Here is a 23,393-nt window from a genome sequence, read left to right as displayed (position 1 = left end):
TACACACTGCATAAATGGCCACCTAGTGTTGCCATCTATGCAGTGTGCAACTCTGCAGCTCTACATGCCAAGAACAGATGCATACTGGTAAGTAGCATTTTCCTTTCTATTACTGCTGGCAACCCTGGCTGATATAGCGTGATCTCTGCTTATGATTTTGCTCGATGTGCTCAGTAATGCAATCTCGCCTGAAGTGCTCACTATTGACATTGGAAGGATTTTCATTGAAAATAAATGGATCTTAGTACAAAAAAGGTTGGAGACCCCGGTATAGAGAGTGGTCTCCTATATCCCATTAGGCGTCTCTCTCACAAGCGATACTAGATTATTGAAAAGAAAACTCATCACTACGTAAAATTCAACATCCCGGAAGAAGCACTCGTCCCAGAGAAATTGGTCAACTCTGAGAACACCGCACAGAAAGAACCTTAGCGGCGTGGGCTGGAGTTAAAGACAGGAGCAGGAGAATGAGTTGAAGAGCAGCTTTGGAACTCAAGGCTGGGATTGGGCAGCGGTCTGCAGTACGAATGAAGGACAATCACTACACAACTTGTCAGTTCAGACTGTTTATTGGAGCCCCGAGTGAGTTCACCAGAGGAAAACAGTAGTTTGTCCAATGAGGCCTCAATTTCAAATACCCAAAAAAACACTGGTGCCCTTGTTTGGAAGAGTGGAGATCACAGAGCAACAGAAAATACCAACTTTGGAAGGACTCCAAACTGATGAAAATAAAACAATAAAAAGGGAAATCTTTTTTGATAGAAGCATCTCCTAATGAGGTGAGAGGAGGATCTACTCTTACGTGCGCAAGGCACTGCTGCAAGAATTGCTAAATCGAAGGATATTCCTGATTACACATTAATGTTCATTCCTCCAGCCCACGACCTCCATCCAGACAGCCAGCTTCCAGTAATGAGCCGGAGCACATCACTCCCTGTCCCACTCTGTGACACGTATGCAGACAGTACTCGCAGACATGAGATGTGAAGAGAATGATGTAATTACAGAGGTACAAAGATCAGTGGTAGAGGCAGGTCGGTGGCAGCACAACCGATGCGTGTTTTCAAAGGCCATAGACTGGAGAGCACCGTGTGGTCTTACATTCCGGATCATAGCGCGTCTTGATAGGTGCTGTGATCCACTAACAGGTAGAACTTCATCCTATCAGGAAGAGGCAAGCTCTTCACTTTCACATCCAGGGGCCAAGGCCTCAGTTGCTTCCGAATGTCCACCCGGCACAGGTGCTTCAGTGGTGGAGGTGACTGCGCCAGCTGCTTCAGGTAGTGGTACAGGGCTGAGATCTTGTCTGCATACCGGCTGCAGCCTGCCGAACTCATCTGAAAGTTTTCGGGCAGTTGGACTCGCGAGGTGTTGGCAGCCATGAGCTCCAGGACAGTCTCAGCCTTCTGAAGGAGTTCTGCCATAGAGGACGGGGTGTGCTCCGAGCAGCCTAGCTGGCCACACAGTTTGTCCAGGACGATGTGGAAACCAGACCAGCAGGCCGGCCCATGGAGGGAACAGTTCGAGGACGCCCCTGACTCCAGCAGGAAGCGCAGAAGGGGGAAGTGGGCCTTGAAGCCTTTAAGGCAGGCGTGCGTGAGAGACTCATGGGATGGACACTCGCTGGGGTCAGCATGGTGAGCCATCAGCAGCTGCGTGACTTTGAAACAGAAGTGGTTTATCATTTCGGCCTCATCTGGTTCCCCTCCAATAGCCTCCCCAAGGAGAAAGATGATGCAGGTAAACACGGTGTCGCCATCTTTAGTGGTGACTGTCACATCAGCGCCTGAAACAAGAGACGGGACACAAACGGAGGTTAAATTCTGCAGCACAAATCAATGTCAGAAATCCACATCAGTGAATTAATTTGGACTCCCTTCATCAGCTCTTTAAGAGAGCAATCAACAGTCAGTCGGTCAAACCAGACTCACCTCCCTCCAGCAGGTGCCGGATGTTCTCCGTGTTATGGATCTGGACACCGTCACTGCTCGCCAAGGCATGCAGCAAAGCAGTCTTTCCTGCAGACAGAAGATAGAGAGGCTCTCATGAGGGGCAGAAAGAGTCCAAGCCACAAAGTGCGTTATTGGGGGCAAGGGTAGGGGACGGGGGTAACCTAGATTACTTAAAACCTTAACCAGAGATCTTATGAGAACTTTTGTAAAGGGAGAAAGGAGAGGGTTGCAGCCTTTTGATATTCTGAAGAGCCATATTAAAAATGACCACTCTCTTTACTAGGTCAGTGCGCGGCAACAGCAGAGTGCAATGCAGATCACTGGACGCTTTGTACAGCTCCAACTCAATGCACCCTCATAAAGGCTGGTGTCACCACAATTAGCAATGTTCAAGGGATCTTAAACTGACCATTTTTGTCTGCTGCGTTGACATCAGCACCAAGGGCCAGGAGCCGCTGCAGGCAGGGGAGGCGCTCGGTCTCCTCGCTGGCCAGGTCCAGAGGACTGCTCTCATGGATCTGAAAAGGAATCAACAAGTTATTCAAAGCTCTGTGCAGGGTGCAGAGGATAACTAGCCTCTGGAGCAGGATGCTTCATCACTACAAATATCACATTAAATCCAGAGAACTTCATCTGCATACACTTGCTTCTACCCTGCAGTGCCCACTCTTAGCGCGTCACCTGCATAGACTTGCTTCTACCCTGCAGTGTCCACTCTTAGCGCGTCACCTGCAGATTTGCTTCTACCCTGCAGTGTCCACTCTTAGCGCGTCACCTGCAGATTTGCTTCTACCTTGCAGTGTCCACTCTCAGTGCGTCACCTCCATAGACTTGCTTCTACACTGCAGTGTCTATTCTTAGCGCATCACCTGCGGACGTGCTTCGACCATGCAGTGTCCTCTCTAAGCGTGTCACCTGCATAGACTAGCCTCTGCTCTGCAGTGTCCACTTAGCGCATCACCAGCATGGACTTGCCTCGACCCGGCAGTGTCCGCTCTTAGTGCATCACCATACAATGCACAGTAGTAGAATCCCAGTCCACGAGGCTATGGGGCGTACTGAATCACAAGGTACAACTACACAGGAAAGTGTTCTTTGAATCCTGAGCCGCAATCTGTACTACAAACACCAAAAGGAGCAGAGTGCAAGGCCTACCGAACACTAACGAGCTCTCACATAACAAAGAATGGGAACACCACCAAACACACCTCGTCGCCTCCAAAAAGAAAAATATTACAAATGATTTTTCTGGTTTTGACTAGGTCCAAACCATGGCACAACTTGCAGCCCACAGACTCCCGATATATTTATTATTTGTGAAGGTGCCTATGAGCTCTTCTAAGGCCATGTACCGGCCTGGGCATAACTGCTATTCCACAACTATCCCATGACCCGTTAGCAGTTTGCTCGCCGTTTTACTGCTCTGGCCAGGGCATCATTATTTATTTATGAATTCACTACGAGACTAAAATATCATTACTGTGCTCTTCAGAGACCTAGCATTCCTATGAAACCAATAACCGATGCCCATTTTATCCTCCTTTTCATGACAAATGATTACTTTGGAAACATTTAAATTGGGTCACATGTAAGGCTACAGCTAGCCATCAGAGTGCTTGGCAGTGCAACAGGTATTCATGAATCAGTCGCCCTGCCTCACCCTCCACATCGAAGGAGCTATGTGGTACCATTTCACCGTAAAGCCTCCTCCTTTACATCAAGCGCAAGAACTTGCATCCTAAGCTTGACCCAAACTGAGAGCTAGTCCTGTTTCTCATGATCAAGGCAGGATATCATAATGCTCTGCTTCAGACTCTCGGGTCAGCTTGACTTTCTTACCCGATCTCGCCGGTTAATGTCAGCTCCATGTTTTACAAGCTTCTCCACCATGTCCGGCTGGTTCCGGAGAACAGCGATGTGTAGAGCAGTGTAGTAAGTGACAGGATCTAGAAAAAAGAGACCGTTCATTAAACTATCAAATGCAAACACACAAAGTACAACACTGAAGCATTAAACAACCATATTTTCGTGACTGTGTCCCTGGCAGGATAAAAGCATCAATACTGCACATCTGTGAAGGATAGCTTCTGGTCATCAGGACGGAGGGCTAATGAGACACTGATGCGTGCCGGATAGGGGTTCTGGGTACTGAGGTGAGTTTCTGGTACACCACAAGTCACTGAGGTCCTGGTTTCCTGCGCACAGTTCTGTGCCCACACAGAATCCCTGCAACATCTTGCAGGGCGTGGGAGTACCAGAATGCTCGACTGATTCACGAGAAAGGAGGTCTAGTCAAGGATCTTGACATCCAAGCCTAATGAGGAGTGACATCATATCGTGGTTCAAAGGCAGAGTGCCAAAAGCTCCTATGATGCTGACTGACTCTTGCACCAGATTACTTTGTCGAGGGAGTTCTGATTCCAAATAGGCTGAATAACAATGTTTCCAAAAGTGTATTAGAAGAGGGTTAGGAACATCAACATCTCTATATAAAGTGAGCCACACAACCGCCCATCGAAGGAACCTTCAATACTAGTGTGCCTGACTGCAAGATCAAGGCCTTTATAGTAAACGAGCACCAAAGAAAGTTACCTTAACTTACGTCTTTGATGGCTAGACTATCACTTTCTTAGTCTACTAAGTTGAACAACCCTGGATAGAACATATATATACACACACACACACAGGAAAAATCAAAGGTTAATGTAAAGTTATAGCTGGGTGAATTTGTCAATGACGACAACATTAACGTTCTGAAACTAAAAAAAAAAAACACAGAAATTCACCAGTTATAGTTAGCAGCACTAACTATAACTTGCTCCCCTGCCATGACATGTTCTATGACAACACTGATGACATCATCCATTGAGTGTGCTAGTTTGTATTACAGTTTACATAGTGGCGGTTAAGCACTATATTACGTGTGTACATATTCGTGAAGATACTGGGTCCAGCTAATGGGTGTAACTGTTTACAAAACACATGTGCTCCTAATGCACAATAGGTGGGTAGAGGTATTGACCACGTTATACACTTATGTATTCAAGAGGAGGTCTGTGTGCAGGTGACAGCTGACTTGTGTTCATTATGTTCCACACAACTTTCCTTGGTTCTGTAGAGAAGGTTTTCAACAGGAGTAATATTCTACACAGTAGATACTAACTTTTGTAACTAGCCATGTGTCATTAGACGACTTGTGACCGCAAGACAATTTCTACTTAACACAGAAGACTGTGCACCAGGTCCTAACCTATGTACATGAGCTTGTTTTATTTGAAAAGATCCGTCAAGTTTTCACCACAGTATGAACGGTAAGGTAGTATGATGTTTAACACAGATCTTGGTTATTTTTTTAACAAATAGAGTCTTTTTCTTTTTTTACAACTGATTGCATAGAGTGTACACTGTTCTTAGCGAATACTTTTTAATACTCTGATTTATTTCTCATGAAAGTTTCACTGTTTGCCAACAGTGTGGTATACAGTAAACGCTCCATAGAGTAAGCCCTGTTCTCTTCTGATATCAACTTCATTTCTTAATGTAGGTTTGGCGAGTTTCAGGTTCGATACAGATAAAAGCTGTCCAAATTAGGTCATTTGTTTTGGAACGGACATTCACTACTTTTTCAGAACTTGGCTTTCGGTGAATAGTTGTATGCAGGTTGAACATCGTAGTTAATGAGGGCTTCCTATAGATCTGTGGTTGATTGTTCATGTGAACTATACTAGCTGTAAAATGTGTGGTACAGGGTCAATGCTGCACATAATGCATGCTTTCTATACCTAAGGGCGTTGAATCTGTGATGGAAGTAATAATGGCTGATATTCTCCAGAGTGCTTGGTATTTACTGTCAGGCCTCTAATGCCGTAGTCATTTATAGAGTAATACGCAGCAAAACGAAGCTTGAACGAGGCCATCAGTGAAGTCATCAGTGATGGAATTTGAGATGCATCATTGATGTCATAAATGATCTCATAGAACTCATGAGTGATGTCATGAGTGAGTTCATAAGCAGTGCATGGCGGTGGAGAAAGTTATAGTTAGTGTTGCTAACTAGAACTGGTGAAAGTCTGTGTTTTTTTTAAGTTCAAAACGTTAATGTTCTCATTAACAAATTAACTTAACTATAACGTTGCTTTAACCTTTGGTTTTTCCAGTGATTTTCCACTTTTTTTTCTTGTTAATGAAAACAGATCTTTTTATCACACCCAACAATAACATTTATTTATTTCCAGTGAATTTCTGTTTTTTTTGTATAAAGTAATACTTAATTACCATATGAATATGCAATCCTCCTCCCCGTCACGCATGGGGGCCAAGCCCTGCCGCTAACCCCAACATGCAGCCAGCCATGCGCAATGGGGGGTTTGCCACAGCGCCTGGCCCTGGGGGCCCTATCCCCCAGGGTCTTTTGTAGGTCGAGTGCTGCTGTATTTGAGTATGGCCTCTGCCACACCATGTCCATATTTGTAATTGGCTTGTGTCAGTGTCCTTTGTAAATGCTGGCTTCGGATTCGTTAATAGGCTTGTTAGTAAGCCTGGGCGAAGCGCTACGCTCGCGTAGTTTGCGCTACTTCGCACTATGCGAATTGCACGTAGCACAGTGCAAACAAGCATAGCGTCGCAGTTGTTTTTTGCTTGCTCGTGGTCCTCAACGTCAAGTTGGCGACCGCGAGCGAGCAAAATGACATCCCGGCGAGACTTTTTCCTTGTTTGCGATCAGCAACATCAAGTTGCCGATTGCGAGCATGAAAAATAAACTTTCCGGCGAGATTCTCAACGCAGGGAGGTCAGGTTTCTCATTGCAAGTGGTCGTGTATGCTCGCAACCGCCCGCGATGAGAAACTACCAGTCCGCGTTGAGAAAGCTGCTACTCGAGCGACAGAAAATGACCGCTTGCACTGTGCAAGATACGGTTTGCACTGATTGCACAGTGTGGACAAGCATCCGGCACTGTGCAATCAGTGCAAACCGCATATTGCACATTGCACAACGCAGTTCGCGAAGTGCACTACGCGTAGCGATACTACGCAAACTACGCCCAGGGTTACTTGTTAGTCCTTCCTTAGTACTGCCTTGTCTTCATTTGTAACCTCCCATGAGGACTGGCCCCTTTACTTCCATTGTTACACGGTATATCTTCTTTAGTCTGTAAGCACTATTTTTTTAATGAGTTTCTCCTACTGCAGGTACAACATGTTTTTCTGCAACATAGCCCCCTCTCTGATCCGTTATCGGCCCGATGACCGCATCCCATGGGGCCACTTCAATAAATAAAAGGGGAGCATGTGGCCCCCTCCCCAACCCTGTTTAGACCCTGGGGAATCCATCCCCCAGGGCCACTCTTTTAAATAAAGGGGAGAGGGGGTGCTTGCAGCCCTCCCAGATTTTGACCCCGAGGACCCCATCTCCTGGCATTGTTTTGAAGGCGAGGGTGGGGGCACTGGGGACCCCCATCTCCTAAAGCCTGGCATTCTGAAGGGGGTGCACGTGCCCCTCCCCGGGGCAATTTCAGCCCAGGTATCCCATCCACTGGGGCCCGGCAGCATTTAGAATGGGGAGGGGGTATGCAGTCCCCCTCGCATGGCCCATTTCCGCCCCAGGGACCCCATACACCGGGGCCCGGTGCAACACAAGGTGGGTGCACTGGTGCCCACCCAGGACACACTGTCCTGGGGGCCAAGGGGGAGCCCCTATGGCCCCCGCAGTCACAGCCAGCTCCCTGCATACAACGGGAGCCGGCATTGCTACCACCTGCAGGGAGCAGCTACTAAGGCTGCTCCCTGCAGGCAGGAGCAATCATTTCCCTGCCTGCACAACCGCCTGCCACTGTCAGAGGGTCCTCAGATGTTGCCAGCGCCAGCATGCAGTGCTTTACAAAACCACTAAATTAAATCAAAATACACCTTAGGTTATACGTCATTGGCACTGAACCCAAATTCATGCTTAGCAGGTCTGCATGTCGACCTTCTGTGACTTGCTGCCTTATTCGTCCAGTTACCTTCGAAGCCGAGATCAGCTCCATGCTGCAGGAGGGCCTCAGCCGCACGCACCAGTCCAAGCTCGGCTATCTTCAGCATCGAGTAACTCACTCCTTCCTGATAAAACGGTGATGGGGCCTCCCTCTGCAACACGTTGTGGAGAACTTGGATCTTAGCAGCATCTTCACCAGGGCAGCTGTCAGAATTGGAGAAAATACCAGATCCTCTTTTAAAGTGTTAAATTCAAATCTAAAGTGTCTGCTAGACATTGAATAAAGATGCTGCCTGATCACCAAGCACTTGGTACTCTGAATGAAGCCCAGGTGGGGGAGAATCGATGTGAAGTAAAGAAGACGTGAATGAAACGCAGCTTTCTTATGTAGTACAACGTACGCGCATGGATGACAATAATCTGCAGCACAAGAATGTGTTGATATATTACATTACAGAGTGAACATGCCTACATGTGTCACGGATAGAAATCAGTTGTGTAGCTTGGTTTCACGTGTCTGTTACCTTATCAGCCTGGCCTTCTGCGGGCATCAGAGCGCTTCACAGTGGCCTGGTGCAATACATAGATTGACACACACACAAACATAAGCCCACTAAGTCATGCATTAAAAAGGAGGGTGTCGTGTCCACTGCCCAGTGAGATGTTCTTAGTAGTCACTTCACATTTAGTACCATGTGATTACAGGACCTCTGTCAAAGAACAAAACGAGAAATAAAATCAGTTTCGCACGAAAAACAAGGTACGAATTAAAGATGCGAAAACATGGTCTGTGCGGTGACCTCTCGTACTCAGAGTATGGGTTCTCAAGAATAATACAGAAAACTGAGCACCCAGAATACTGTGTGTTCAGGTGTTCTTTCCCACCCTCTCTGCACTCCCTCCAACAAAGAGTAATAAACCATCACCTCAGGTAGTGTTTGCAACTAACAAACAGAAAGGAGACAGTGCCTTGAAGCTGCCACGGTGGGCACTCCAGCTCGAACAGGAGCATGCTGCTCTTATAATATGCCGCTATTTCACATTCTCATCCTGCCTACTTCTCTTCTCTGTAACCTCCCCCTGAGATGTGTGGTCACCCATCGCCATCTGCAGATAGTCACGCCCGTCAGACGCAGACGATGAATGAACCGTAAGGCAGTGCGTGAAGGTCAGTTGACACATGTAGCGTAGGAGCACTGGCTATGAGCAGCACACGTGAAGAGTTAAAGATGCTGCTTGGGCAGGCATGCAGCGGCAATATGGACAACAACCAACATGTCCAGAGATGGAGCTACGGACTGAGAGCAACACCTGTGAATTGGAGATATGGATCACATGTGTAGTAACTAAGATACGTACCATGAGTACTTTGCATACAGTGACCGAGATATGGACCACAAGCAACATGTGTAGTAACTAAGATACACTTTACATACAGTGACTGAGATATGGACCACGAGCTACAAGTGCAGCAACGGAGAAACATAGTGGGAGCTGCTTACATACAGCGACGGAGCTATGGACCACGAGCAACAAGTGAAGCAACTAAGATACATACAGTGAGCAGCTTACATACAGTGACGGAGATATGGACCACGAGCAACAAGTGTGCAGTGACTAACAGCCTGATTCATGTACGGGCCGTTTTGCGTGTCCCTAATAGCGATCAATAGCGACTCGCTATTGAGGAAACGCAAAACGGCATTCATGTACCTATCTGAGAAAAAATAGCGACTCGCATGCGGGCGCTAAAGCCGTTAGCGACCCACCAAAAACGCAGAATAATCGCTATTTCCGGCTACCTGCGAGCGGGAATTGCGACTCGCAATCCCGATCGCACGAGATTGCGCTCGCAATCCCGATTGCACGGGATTGCGAGTCGCATTCTCGCGGGATCAGGAAAACGGGAAGACGCATTCCGAGCACCGTGATGACATCACAACCAGGAAGCAGCCAAATCCCACCCCCAAACACCACAGTGACGCCAACTGTCGACTGTCCACGACGGAAAGCTGCCACCAACTCGCCGTTTGCGCATCCCGACCCCGCCGAAATAGCGACCGCTATGGCAGAGGACCAGCAGGCAGGACCCAGCAACAGCGCTGGCCGAAAGCGCAAATTGAAATTTTCGGAACAGGAGCTGGAGAACCTCATAGAGGGTGTGGTGGCCAACCACGACCAGCTGTTTGGTGCAAACTCCCGGAGGGTCCCGGAGCAGGAGAAGAGGAGAATCTGGGTGGGGATTGCGGCAAGTGTGAACTCTGTGGTAGTTGCGGACAGGTCCCTTGAGGAATTAAAGAAGCGGTGGTACGACCTCCGAGGGCGTGCCAAGGAGAGGGTTGCGGAGCGCCTTGGTGAGGCATCAGGCACCGGAGGAGGTGGCCCGACTGTCCCACCCAACACCCCCCTGGAGGACTGGGTAGAGGACACGTTGGAGAGGGAGGCGTGTGTTGGCGTCACCCCTCTGGACTCCTCCCGCCCCACCCAAGACACCCAAGGTAAGTGGCATGCGACTGCGACCCTGTCCCTATGACCGCCCATGACCAAATAGGCTCACTCATTGGCCCTTAGTCATGCCGTGCATCAGGAAATGCCCTGAAGCATTGTGGGAGACGTAGTATGTCCACAATGTAGTACTACCACAATGCGGCCCGAAAGGTTCCAAAGTGCGCAAATACACAGCCACCCAGGGAATGACACCCAGCATGCATGTAACATCTGCACGTCTGTCAGTCACATGCACCTAATGAGTATCCACTTACCCTCACAGGTGCAGGAGATAGCAGCGACAGTGAGAGGCTGCTGATCGACGAGGAGGCCCAGGAGGAGGAATCCCTACCTGCCACCCAGCCACCAGCCCCTGCGCCAGCGCCATCACCAGCAGCCAGGCCACCCACCACACCTGCCGCATCCGCCTCAGGCCCACCGGCTGCCAAGTCTAGGCCACCCACCTTGCCTGCAGCATCCGCCTCAGGCCCACCGGCTGCCAAGTCTAGGCCACCCACCTTGCCTGCAGCATCCGCCTCAGGCCCACCGGCTGCCAAGGCCAGGCCACCCACCACACCTGCCGCATCCGCCTCAGGCCCACCGGCTGCCAAGGCCAGGCCACCCACCACACCTGCCGCATCCGCCTCAGGCCCACCAGCTGCCAAGGCCAGGCCACCCACCACACCTGCCGCACCTGCAACACCAGCTGCTGCAAGACCTGCAGCTCGTCCACCACCATCTGGGCCAGCCACATCGGCTACACAGCGGCCGACCACCAGGAGGGGCAATGGCCACTTCCACGCATGCATGAGTGTGGAGCGGCGCATGCTGCGTTTACACCAGCGCCAGTCGCAGCAGCAGGGAGCCATCCAGCTCCAGCTGCAGAAGATCGGCCGCAATGTTGCGGGAGTGGGCGACAGGGTGGACCGCATGACGGCGGCCATTGACCGCATGACGACGGCAATGGAAGACAACACCGCTGCGCTGGTGAAGCACCGAAGTGTTGCTGGCAGGCGCCACCACCAGTTGCTGAGCCGGCTGACCACCAACAGCCGCTCCAATTATTCCTCGGCAAATGCCACCGCCCTGCTTGCGCGCCGCTCCTTAACCCAGCAGCACCAACTCGTCCAGTGCTGCGAAGATATCACCCGGGTGCTGGAGCACTTGACAACCGCGGTCACCGCACTGCACGCACCTGTGATTCCGGCAATTGTGGGGGGTGATGATGCTAGTGAGGGTACCTCTAGTGTCAGCAGCCACTCTGCCGCGCAGGCCCCCCCACCTAGGCGCAGCGCAAGGGCTGCCCCACCTCCAGCTGCCCAGGAAGAGGAAGAGGCTCCCAGGCGCCAGCAACTTGTGCGCCGGAGACGGCAATGACATTGTGACAGGGACACAGACGCAGGCTGAACTTAAGCCTGCAATGGAGCGTCCCATGCAGTATGCATGAATACTGCTTTTTGTATATAGTTATTACGAACACCCATTTATATTTTTTGTGATTCAAACAAATACATTTATTTTGGTGCACACATACGCCTTGTGTAATCATTACAGTTTGCATGCAATTGTGATATGTGGGGTGGGGGAAGGGGGTGGGCTAGAAATTGTTAGCTGTGATATGGTTGCGACGTCTGTGGCCTTCAGCTGGGTTCTCCCCGCGTGCATGGTGCGCATGTGCTGGTGGCCGGTCGTCCCCCTCAGATTCACTGCCTGAGATGTCAACAGGTATCCGGCGCTTGGTTGCAATGTTATGAAGCATTGCACAGACAGCCACAATGCGGCAGCACGCTGCAGGACTGTAATACATGGCCCCACCTGTCTTGTGCAGTATACGGAACCTGCTCTTGAGCAGGCCAAATGTCCTTTCAATACAGTTCCTTGTCCGGATGTGCGCAACATTGTAGCGGCGTTGCTGAGGTGTGGCAGGGTTGAGGTAAGGGGTCAGGAGGTATTCCCGTAGGGCGTAGCCACTGTCACCTGAATGAGAGGAGCAGATGTTGATTGCCTGTGCAGCGCAGTTACTTCATAGCAATGTGACATTGTCGACAAAGTGTACTTACCAAGTAGGTGTCCTTCCCCAAACTCTCCCCTGAGCAGTCGTGTGTGGAGTCCGCTGTGCCTGAAGATAAAGGAGTCATGGGTACTCCCTGGGTACTGGGCCACAATGTCAGTGATGATGGTCTTGGCATTGCAGACCATCTGTATGTTGAGGGAGTGGTAGGACTTCCTGTTGCGGTACATATACTCCGTGCCAGCTGGTGGGCAGATGGCGACGTGGGTACAGTCTATGCAGCCAAGGACATGGGGAAAATGGGCAACATTATAAAATTGTAGTTTTGTGAGGTCCAAATCCTGTTGGCTGGTGGGAAATGTGATGTGCTGGTGGAGCTGGGTGAGCATGGCGTCAACAAAAGTGTGGAGGCAGCGTGACATGGTGGGCTGGGAAATCCCCCCAGCAGCGGCTACTATGCCCTGGAAACTGCCGGATGCCAGGAGGTGCAGGCTGCACAATACCTGCACATGTGTGGGCACAGAATTGTTTCGCCTTGTTGGGTGCTGCATGATGGGGTCGAGTTCTTGTATCAGCCAGGTGATCATTTCCCCATTCAGCCTGTATTTGGCATAAATCTGTTCTCTGGTTTGCCCCAGCAAGGTGACCCGCTGCCGGTAAATCCGTGCCTGCCTCATGCGTCTCCTCCGTGCTGCTCGCTGTAGCCTTCGCCGCCTCACCACCATGTACATCCCAGGCATTGTGGAACGCCTATTGCTGCTGCTGAATGTCCTTATGTGTGATTGGTCAGGCCTGGACCTGTTGGTGATTGGCTAACAGTTTTTCAAAATTTGGTTAATCATGGCTTTTATGGTTACCACCTGCTTTGAGTTGTCCTTAAATTGCGCCGCGCTAATGTGCGATTTAGCGATTTTTCGCTAATGTATTTCTTTCATGAATGCCGATTGAGACAGTATTGCGTTTCGCTATTCAAATCGCAGATTCCGTGGTTGGTCGCTATTTCATTTTCGCTAATGCTCGACTTCCCGGAGTCTGCGACTTTTACAGCGTAATCGCTATTCCGCTCGCTATTATTTTTTAGCGATTTCGCTATTTCGTACATGAATGCCGATTCCATGTTTTGCACCCGCAATTGCGTTTTCGCTGCCATTGCGGGCGCTATTTCGCTTCATGAATCAGGCTGTAAGATACATACGTTAAGTAGCTTACATACAGTGACGGAGCTATTGACCACGAGCAACAAGTGCAGTGACTAAGATACATACGTTGAGCAGCTTACATACAGTGACGGAGATATGGACCACGAGCAACAAGTGTGCAGTGACTAAGATACATACGTTGAGTAGCTTACATACAGTGACGGATCTATTGACCACGAGCAACAAGTGCAGTGACTAAGACACATACGTTGAGCAGCTTACATACAGTGACGGAGATATGGACCACGAGCAACAAGTGTGCAGTGACTAAGATACATACGTTGAGTAGCTTACATACAGTGACGGAGCTATTGACCACGAGCAACAAGTGCAGTGACTAAGATACATACCGTGAGCAGCTTACATAAAGCAATGGAGAAAGGACATCGAGCCACAAGTGTACTGACTGCGATGAACAGCAGAAGATTAGTGGTAGATACATGGAGTAACCAGGAACCTCACTGGTGCATGATGAGCGGTTATAGATTCTTGTACCAAGACCATGGCTGCCCTCAGATTACCCGCGCCTTGGTGCTGTTACCTTAGCATGTTTTCTGCCCCCTCATGCCTCTCGGGGTCCAGTATTCCGAGCGCCGCCAAGATCTCATCCACCAGGGGCTGATACTCGAAGATGATTCTGCGGAAGCCATGCAGAAACGGCATAACGAAGACTTGTGTGAGAACCATTCAGTCAGTATCTTCCTTCAGCAAGACTCATCCCGACCTGGAAAAAAAAAAAAAAATCAAACACTGTCACTGTGAATCTAAAATTGTGAACCACGTGGGTGATGCATTACAGATAATGGAGGACCCTAGTGTGACCAGCCTGGCTCATGCCTGCATGCTGGAAAACTACCACTTCATATGAATATCCCTTCCAAGGTCCTTACAATGTTTCAACACTCTTCATTACAGAAATACTGTTTGTTATTGACTGATAATGATTGGACGTCTGACACTGCAATCATACTGTATCGTAAGACTGCTAATGCCTTACAGCGGTGTAAAGCGTTCCGATACCCGTGTGCACAGCCAGTGCCATATAAAACTCTTTAACTAAAATAAAGAAAAATAATGGTGTTACGGATAATGAAGGAATTAAGGAGGAAACGTTTCAGAAGGAGATGCAGAAGCTGGAAGGAGTGTCATCAGGAGCTCCTGCATGTCCAAATACGGTATGGGTGCTGCATGTGGCAGGCAAGTGGGCTGCAGCTATCCGCAGATCTCCACCTGGATGTCCAAGTACATGGACATCAGGTGGAGCTCTGCGGATAGCAATGCCGGTGGTAAGACAGCCCCCCGCCTGCTTCATGTAGCATTAATCACAGTACTTGGCCATGCAGGTGGAGCTCTAGGGATAGCAGTGCCGGTGGTAAGACAGCCTCCCCCGCTTGCCTTATGTAACATTACTGAAGTACTTGGCCATGCAGGTGGAGTACTGCGGAAAGATGTGCCTGTGGTAAGACAGCCCCCGCCTGCTTCATGTAGCATTACTGCAGTACTTGGCCATGCAGGTGGAGTACTGCGGAAAGATGTGCCTGTGGTAAGACAACCACCCCCCTGCCTGCTTCCTGTAGCATCAATAGCAGCACTTGGCGATGCAGGTGGAGCTCTGTGACTGTGGTAAGAAAGCCCCCCGCCTGCCTCATGTAACTCTATTGCAGTACTCTGCCATGCAGGTGGAGCTCTGCGGATAGCAGTGCCTGTGGTAAGACAGCCACCCCGCCTGCTTCATGTAGCATTAATCGCAGTACTTGGCCATGCAGGTGGAGCTCTGTGACTGTGGTAAGAAAGTCCCCCCGCCTACCTCATGTAACTCTATAGCAGTACTCGGCCATGCAGATGGAGCTCTGCGGATAGCAGTGCCTCTGGTAAGACAGCCCCCCTGCGAGACACATGCAGCATTACTGCAGTGTTTAGCTATCCGCTGAACTGTAGCTGCAGACCAAAGTGTTCTAGCTAGAGCGCCTATCTTCCACAACAATGCACCTACTGGTGAACTTTAAATGAAATACTATACCAGTAGCCTGCTTTCCAGAAAGCTCCAACTGCATGCCTATCGACCCAGGTCTATGCTTAGGCATACACAGAGCGTTCACACTGCATCTCCTACACCCCACTCAGTCGGGGTTTAGAGCTGGCCATTGCACAGAATCAGCTTGCCGCTGTCTCGCCTCGCAGAAATTGGAGTGGAAGGCTCGGCCCTCGAGTGGATAAGATCTTTTCTCGAGAATAGAAGCTTTCAAGTGTACTGTCCCCCATTTAAATCCTCCCCCCGGGGGTTGAGTCATGGGGTTCCACAGGGCTCAAGCCTGAGTCCGACATTATTCAATCTTTATATGGAACCCCTGGCTCACATTGTGGAATCATTTGGAGTAGACATCGTCACATATGCCGATGATACACAATTAATGATTTCACTTACCGAGGAACAGAGTGATGAAGCTGCAATTAATTACTCCACTTGCCTCACAACACTAGCGAGTTGGATGAATGATAATTGTCTACGTTTAAATGGTGATAAGACAGAGCTGTTGATAATTGGAAAAACTCCAACCATTTGGTCACCCGTATGGTGGCCGGCTGAACTTGGTCCTACACCCCCTCCTTCTGAAACGGTGAAGAACTTGGGTGTTCTGCTGGACGTGAATCTGTCCTTTAAACAACATGTTGGAAAAGTGATAGGAAAATGCTATGGCATCCTAAAAACTCTACGGAAAGTTTTAGATCTTCTGCCTATTAGTGCTAGGAAAACTTTAATCCATGCCCTAGTCACGCCCCATCTTGACTATGGCAATTCCTTGCTCATAGGCTTAAGTAAGACATTGCTTCATCAGCTGCAGCGGGTTCAGAGTGCCGCGGCACGTCTGGTGCTGAATCTGCCTCGCAGAGCTTCAGGGAAACAAGCCCTATCAACACTTCACTGGCTTCCTATTAAGGAACGCATAAGGTTTAAGGTGCTGTGCACTGCGCATCACATTGCCCATGGGAAAGGCCCAGTGTATTTACAAACGTTATTAACTATTCACTGTCCTAGACGCAATCTGAGGTCGCTGGGAACTATGCTGTTCACGGTACCTCGCATCCGAAAGGCCAGAATGGGAGGCTGCTCATTCAGGTACTTGGTGGGTAAATACTGGAATGAGCTTCCCATTGAACTTCGCATGAAGCCATCTGAAGCAAGATTTCGTCTTAAACTTAAAACCCATCTTTTCCCACACACTTAATCTGCTGTCAGACTTTGAAATGTCTCTAGGCTTGGTGGTAACAACTACTTAGGGGGTGGACAGCAAGCATAGCGCGGGGACACACTGTTTAGTGTAACCATGCGCTTTAGAAATGGTTTTATTATTATTATTATTTCCTAGAACATCCATTGCCTCTACCGACACACCACTATTGCAGCACTCTGTTATCCACAGAGCGCTATCGCAGGTCTATCACCCCACTCCACGCACCACTATTCCACCATTCTTGAAGGTATTTACCGGGCTCTACTGCAGGTCTATCGGCCCACCCCACGCACCACTATTCCACCACTCTTGAAGGTGTTAACCGGGCTCCACTGCAGGTCTATGTCACCACCCCAAGCACCACTATTCCACCACTCGTGAAGGTATTCACCAAGCTCTACTGCAGGCCTATGTCACCACCCCCCACACAGCTATTCCACCACTCGTGAAGGTATTCACCAGGCTCTACTGCAGGCCTATGTCACCACCCCACACACCGCTATTCCACCACTCGTGAAGGTATTCACCAGGCTCTACTGCAGGCCTATGTCACCACCCCACACGCCGCTATTCCACCACTCGTGATGGTATTCACCAGCTCTACTGCAGGTCTAGGTCACCACCCCACGCACCACTATTCCACCACTCGTGAAGGTATTCACCAAGCTCTACTGCAGGCCTATGTCACCACCCCCCACACCGCTATTCCACCACTCGTGAAGGTATTCACCAGGCTCTACTGCAGGCCTATGTCACCACCCCACACACCGCTATTCCACCACTCGTGAAGGTATTCACCAGGCTCTACTGCAGGCCTATGTCACCACCCCCCACACCGCTATTCCACCACTCGTGAAGGTATTCACCAGGCTCTACTGCAGGCCTATGTCACCACCCCACGCACCACTATTCCACCACTCGTGAAGGTATTCACCAGCTCTACTGCAGGTCTATGTCACCACCCCACACGCCGCTATTCCACCATCAGTTAAGTTATTCACAGCGCTCTAACTACAGGTTCTATCACACCTATAACATACAGCACTATTTCAGGACTCCACTATCCACACACGTCATGTCATACCAAGGCTGCGGGCCACTGTTTCAGTAAACAGCTATCCACAGACCTTAAAAAATGCATGCCCCTGTTTACCTAGGACATGCATCATTATTCAGTACTAACCACAAAGCTGAAGTAACGCACCTCTATCATCCTTACACCATGGACCACCTTTCAACTATGCAGCTGTCCATAGAGCTCTGGCCATGCACAGAGCGCTCACACTGTACCAGTATCATAAAGAGTAATATGCATTAGTGTTGCTATATAGAACCCTCCCAGCGCTCTTACACTTGCATTACAATACTTTCCTCTCTCCATTTTTATAGCTCAGTATCTTAAGGCATCTGCTAAAGAGAACCATGTAAAACTCATTAGTTCATAGATCTGAATCCAGAAAGGGCCAACTTATATCCATCCAAGTTTAATATACTGGAGTTGTAAATACTATTTTATGGTAATTCCATTTAAAGGTAGTAAAATCCCTAATAATGTGCCCATTATAATTCAACATCTGCCCTGAGGAACAGAAGCAGGCGTGTGAAGGGCTTTAGTCTTGCTCCCGTCACAACAAAGAAGATAAAAGGCGGCCCATAGACATTGTGCTGCTTGTCTCAAATCGATCGAAAATAACAAAATCCTTCAAACCTACAAAGAGGACTAATGATAGTCCATTGAATCCACCCCACACCCTTTCACTTCAAGCACAACAAAGACAGGGAAGCACCCTTTTGATATTGAACCTTCCTCTCCTCAAGAAAATACTAGCATTCTGTTCTGAGCATACACAGCAGCATGGTAACATCACAAAGGTTTCCAAGCAGCAGCTGCAGCATCATCATGCTGAGCCGCTCATAAGTTGTTAATGCTTCTGAACACCAACTATGCGTTTCGCAGTCCCTGGAGACACCCGTCATAGGTCTGAAGCAGATCCTTACCTCCCTCAGAAGGGGCGCTCACTGTCCTGCGTTACCGGCATTTTGTTGTGTGTGAAGTACACAGGCAGTTAACAGGCCTAGGCAAGAGAAGCAGGCTGAAAAGGTAAGAAGGGGGAAATCAGGATTATCCCCTTCTAAAATGGCACCCACGATGGGATATTTAGGGAGATGTAACCTTGGAGGTTTAGAAACTGGTATTGGATCAAGTGCTTATGAGGAGGGGGCGTCAGCTGATTATCAGGTGTTCAGGTTTCTAAAGCCAGGAGGCTCACAAGGCAGTATGGTGTTATCACCAGAAGAATAGTAGGAATAGCACAGAACAACACAGTTCGCTGAGAGGGGTGTCAGGATAAACTTTAAAGAAGGGTAACATCAGACGTGGGAGCCATAAGTGGAAGGGAACAACTTCAAGAGACAAATAATCTGATCAAGGGTTTTAAAGTAGGTGTCATTCCATCAGACAAAAACCTTTATGCAAAGGGGATGGGAGGTGGAGTCATGAAGCCTAAGATGAAGCAGACTTGTGGGGTGAAGGTGGAGTCAAACCCAGTGACTTTAACAGATCAACTAGCTTTTAACGGGCAGGGCTCAAGTCCAGGACTGTCCGTGCTGTGGGAGGCGAGGCATCAAGTAAAGGCCTCTCAAAGATTGCATAGATCGTTACATACAGGACTGGGGGCGGATGTACCATTGTTTCAACGTGGGAGTGAAGCGACCCATTTAATCTGGCAACCGTCCCATGAACAGGGAGCACCCAATAAGATGGGGCGAAGGCACAGAACTAGATGAGACTTGAACGCATCATGGGCGCAGGGTACTGTTACTAACAGGTTGGCGATTCTACTTGGGTGATGACTGTAAAGCAACACTCAATTCTCAAATTCTCAATTCTCAAATATGCAGTAGGCTGATGAAGACAGCAGACTAGTCTTCACAACCTCACGCTTTTATTTGTTATCCTCTTTGCCATTCGTAGCTACAAGAAACGCTGATCCAGTAAGCTGCCAAGCACAGTCATGATGTAAGATATTAAAATGTACATTTATCCACTCACTTGCTGTTCTGGACCAGAGTGCTCGGGGGAAAACCCTCCCACAAGAATGAGCATCAACTCTGAATACTGCATTCCCCTAGGATGGAAGGGTAATACACTGATCGTCCCTTGTTTAGTCAAAGCATAAGGGCTTTCACAGCAAAGTTGAGTATACTCAACAGACACCATATCTGAGAGTGGACTCCAGGTGGAACACCATTTTAAGGCAAAATTAATAATTCTTAATGCATGGCGCTGAGGATAGCCAGGCAAGTTTCAATCTCTGAATTCTTGCTGCATGATAGGGATGACTGTCAGGCAGGTTTCAATATTGCTTCTTTATGGGCAGCCTGCGTAGAACATATTGTTAGCGGTTTCACAAACCTTTGACTACTATTACTCCATTCATATGCCTCTATTTATAATATATATTGGGAGTTTTAGATAGACCGCCATTGACCCAAGGGCATCAGAGCACTTTACCAGCAATCTAGAAGTTGCACGTATTTTTTAGGTATGGTAGGTTAAAAGATTTGCCTAGAGTCACAGGATGTTGAGCTAAGGTCGGGACTCCAGCCTGGTCCCCCCTGTTCCAAAGGCGGCCGCTCTGGCCTTTAGACCACTTTGCTTCCCTTAGTAATTTTTTTATACGATGGCATCCTGTTGAACATACAAAGAATGTGACATAAAATGCATGAGACAAAAAGAACAGCCATCCCTTTCCTGGCACTTCATGAACTTCCTCCATACCAACGGGCCCTTGTATCATCTCTCACTTTATTCACAATCCCATATTGATTGAAGGTGAAGTATCCTAATTACTTAAAGGTTCAAACAGGGAAGCAGCTGGATTTACCGGAGAGTAACCTACAATAATAGCTTGAAAAATGTGTAAGAAAACCAATAAAAAAAATCTCACATGACCATAAAATACACAGCATAAACAAACTGAACAAACTCTTGGTGGTTTCAGTAATGGGTGTTCTAGTTAGTAACATCAGAAGAGCGGGGGCCAGATGGTGCAGCAGACATCTGAACCTATGGGGTTATACAGATCTCTAGCCTCTTGAGTTGATTTTGGGGTTTCCACTAAAAGCTTCCATGGGAAAGCAATGCAGAGGGGCCAGTTAAACCAGCACGGGCAGTTCTCCACTATAGCTGGACATGTGTTGCTTTAAAAGGGCTACCAATTGAATTCTAGTACAGTCCAAGCAGGCAGTCAGAACGTGGGCTAGTACAGCCCTTCACTTACAGTACATTTGCAAAGAAAGCTTTTTTTTGTGTGCCGCTCACCTTCTGCACTCCTTTCTGGGAACATGTGTTCTCCATAGAGTGCATCAGCTTTTTTTTGTGTGCCGCTCACCTTCTGCACTCCTTTCTGGGAACATGTGTTCTCCATAGAGTGTATCAGTTCAGAAGGGTCAACACTCAGTATGGTTTAAGCATCCGTCCTCAAAGCACCCTGTAGCAAAGACAGTGCAGATGCAGCTGGGTGCAGTCAGTGCAGCGAACAGAGTTTTGACCTGGTTGGTCTTAAGGTGATTTTTGCAGTGCAATGGGCACAATTTGAACTTTTAAAACTCCTGAATACGTTAATAGCTCGAGATTTCACACACAAAAGGCACTTAAGTGGAAACATCAGTTTCTACTGTTGTTCACAATGCAATATGAATGGTGTGTGGGAGCTTTCAATGCAGGAAAGAAGTAAAGCTCAGTGAGGTAAAACATTGCTCAAGATCACAATATTTGCCCATGTGAAAACTCGGGACAGAAATCTAACAGGTAGTAAAACCTACAACTCAGGGATCCAAATGTGCCCTCTCCCTTGTCGCCATGGCTATTTTGAGTCCATTTCTAAGATATACTATGACTCCAAATTCCTGAGCTGTTTCTCCCAATCGCCTCCTTTTTGTCCTTCTTGGTATACCGGCAAAAACACTATATCTCAACTGCTTCTCTCCACACCAGAATTTCTAAAAATGTCAGGCCACCGGATAACTTGTGTACGTGTTTCTTCTTGCTCCCACGAGATGACTTATGCAACAAGGGATGAAGCAGTCACTCTGGAACCAATTTGAACAGTGTTTACTGACAAATTTGGCAGCTAAGATCTGAGCAGGTGCATTGGAGAAAAAAGATATCTCCAGCTAGATATAAATAAATACTTCACCTACCAACCCACCTAGAATGATATTCATGAGTAGCAAACAGTTCGAACTAGGACCATTTCATGACTGGTTATTAAGGAGTTATTATGGCCCCATAATGCAGTTTCTTACAAAAAAAAGATGGCAATCGTCTTAAACGTCCCTCCATTTCTAGGCCTCTTGAAACAGCTGTTGTAAGACACCGACAGTGGCATCTGACTTACAGAGAGAGCCAGGCCTGTAAATACCCGGGTAAAGACCACGAGACCCCGCCTCCGCGGGCCTAAGTGGGCGGGGCCATAGGCGCCCCGCCTCCGCGGACCTGCGGGGGCGGGGCCTGGGGGTAGCCCCGCCCAGCGGAGCCCAGGGAGGGGGGGTGGACCCGCGCTGCAGGGCTGTACCGAGCCCCGGCCGTCACCCCCATGCTGCCGCAGGGCCCCGGCCCACTCACCGTCCTTCCGCTGGTCCCGGCGGCGCACAAAGAAAGCTGCCCGGGCGGTGACCGGTGTGGCACGGGGCCGGAAGTAGCGCAGGAGGATGACGTCGTGACGCTGGCAACGCCCGGGTGGCTCTCGGGGGCGGATAGCGTCACGGCGGCTGCGGCGGTGTGGAGTTCTCGTTGGTGAGGTCACCGGCACTGTGGCCTCGCGCGCGCCGGCTCACTGAGATGGACGGGCGCGTACCCAATGAAGAGCCAGTATCACTGCGGACGTGACTAGAGCCGGCCCACTGACGGAGGGCAGGAGACGTGCAGCATCTGTGCACAGAGTGCACGCCCCTTTGAGACTGTACAGCCAATGAGCAGCCAGCAAAGAGCTCTTAGCCTATCCCAGGGTTTCGAGTGAGCCACGAAACTCTACAGCCAATGAAGATTCGACGTTAGCCCGCGAGCAGAGCCGTGCGTCACGTAAACCGTCTGAACCAATGGCTGCTGGTCTTTAGGTCTCTAACACATATCTACCAAGGTTTCAGATTAATTATGTGTGACATTTTCAGGATTTCAATGGAATTATGAGTGACATTCAACGACTATGAGTGACACGAGCAAAATCAAGACGAGGGAAACATAAATACCAGAAATTACACCCATTTGAGCATTGAGAAACTTTAAGATTATCTTAAAACTGCTGTAAAGTACCAGAAATGGAAGGGCAGTTCTCCTCAACAGGGGCCAAAAGCAATACCACACCCTTCTTCGGCTTTCTCCAATGCACATATTCCCAGCCGCGGCCGGTAGTGGGAGTACTGGCCGGCGGTGATGTGGGGAAGGGGAGAGGCAGGGTGGGGGGGTAGTAATGTATGGATACGGAGTTTAACAGGTAAGTAAACATATAAATAAATAAAACGAATTTCGTTGCGC

The 23,393-nt window shown here is 48.9% G+C and overlaps 1 protein-coding gene across 2 annotated transcripts; it reads right to left on the bottom strand.

Moving 5' to 3' along the window:
* Positions 1-553: 553 nt before the first annotated feature.
* ASB6 (ankyrin repeat and SOCS box containing 6) lies at positions 554-22,674 on the bottom strand. 2 transcript variants are annotated; one of them, XM_078646247.1, is made up of 7 exons: positions 22,485-22,674; positions 14,164-14,346; positions 7,954-8,129; positions 3,792-3,898; positions 2,362-2,470; positions 1,932-2,018; positions 554-1,786 (listed from the first exon to the last, which is right to left on the bottom strand). In XM_078646247.1, exons 2-7 carry the CDS (start codon positions 14,307-14,309, stop codon positions 1,110-1,112), a joined length of 1,302 nt encoding a protein of 433 aa, XP_078502373.1. In that variant the 5' UTR covers positions 14,310-14,346; positions 22,485-22,674; the 3' UTR covers positions 554-1,109. The 2 variants fall into 2 exon arrangements, with proteins under 2 accessions (XP_078502373.1, XP_078502372.1); XM_078646246.1 differs by lacking the exon at positions 22,485-22,674 and adding an exon at positions 22,166-22,184.
* Positions 22,675-23,393: the final 719 nt, after the last annotated feature.

The sequence above is a fragment of the Lissotriton helveticus genome, chromosome 5_1 (assembly GCF_964261635.1).
Source record: "Lissotriton helveticus chromosome 5_1, aLisHel1.1, whole genome shotgun sequence".
NCBI lineage: Eukaryota > Metazoa > Chordata > Amphibia > Caudata > Salamandridae > Lissotriton > Lissotriton helveticus.
This window is presented reverse-complemented; position numbering and strand designations above follow the sequence as displayed.

What these genes read in the sequence shown, in the direction of transcription:
- ASB6 (XM_078646247.1), bottom strand. Translation starts at nt 14,309, where the DNA reads ATGGTTCTCACACAAGTCTTCGTTATGCCGTTTCTGCATGGCTTCCGC. An exon ending in ACATTAACCGGCGAGATCGG is followed by an intron (nt 2,471 to 3,791) that starts GTAAGAAAGTCA and finishes ATTCCTTTTCAG; the next exon opens with ATCCATGAGAGCAGTCCTCT. An exon ending in CAACGCAGCAGACAAAAATG is followed by an intron (nt 2,019 to 2,361) that starts GTCAGTTTAAGA and finishes TTCTGTCTGCAG; the next exon opens with GAAAGACTGCTTTGCTGCAT.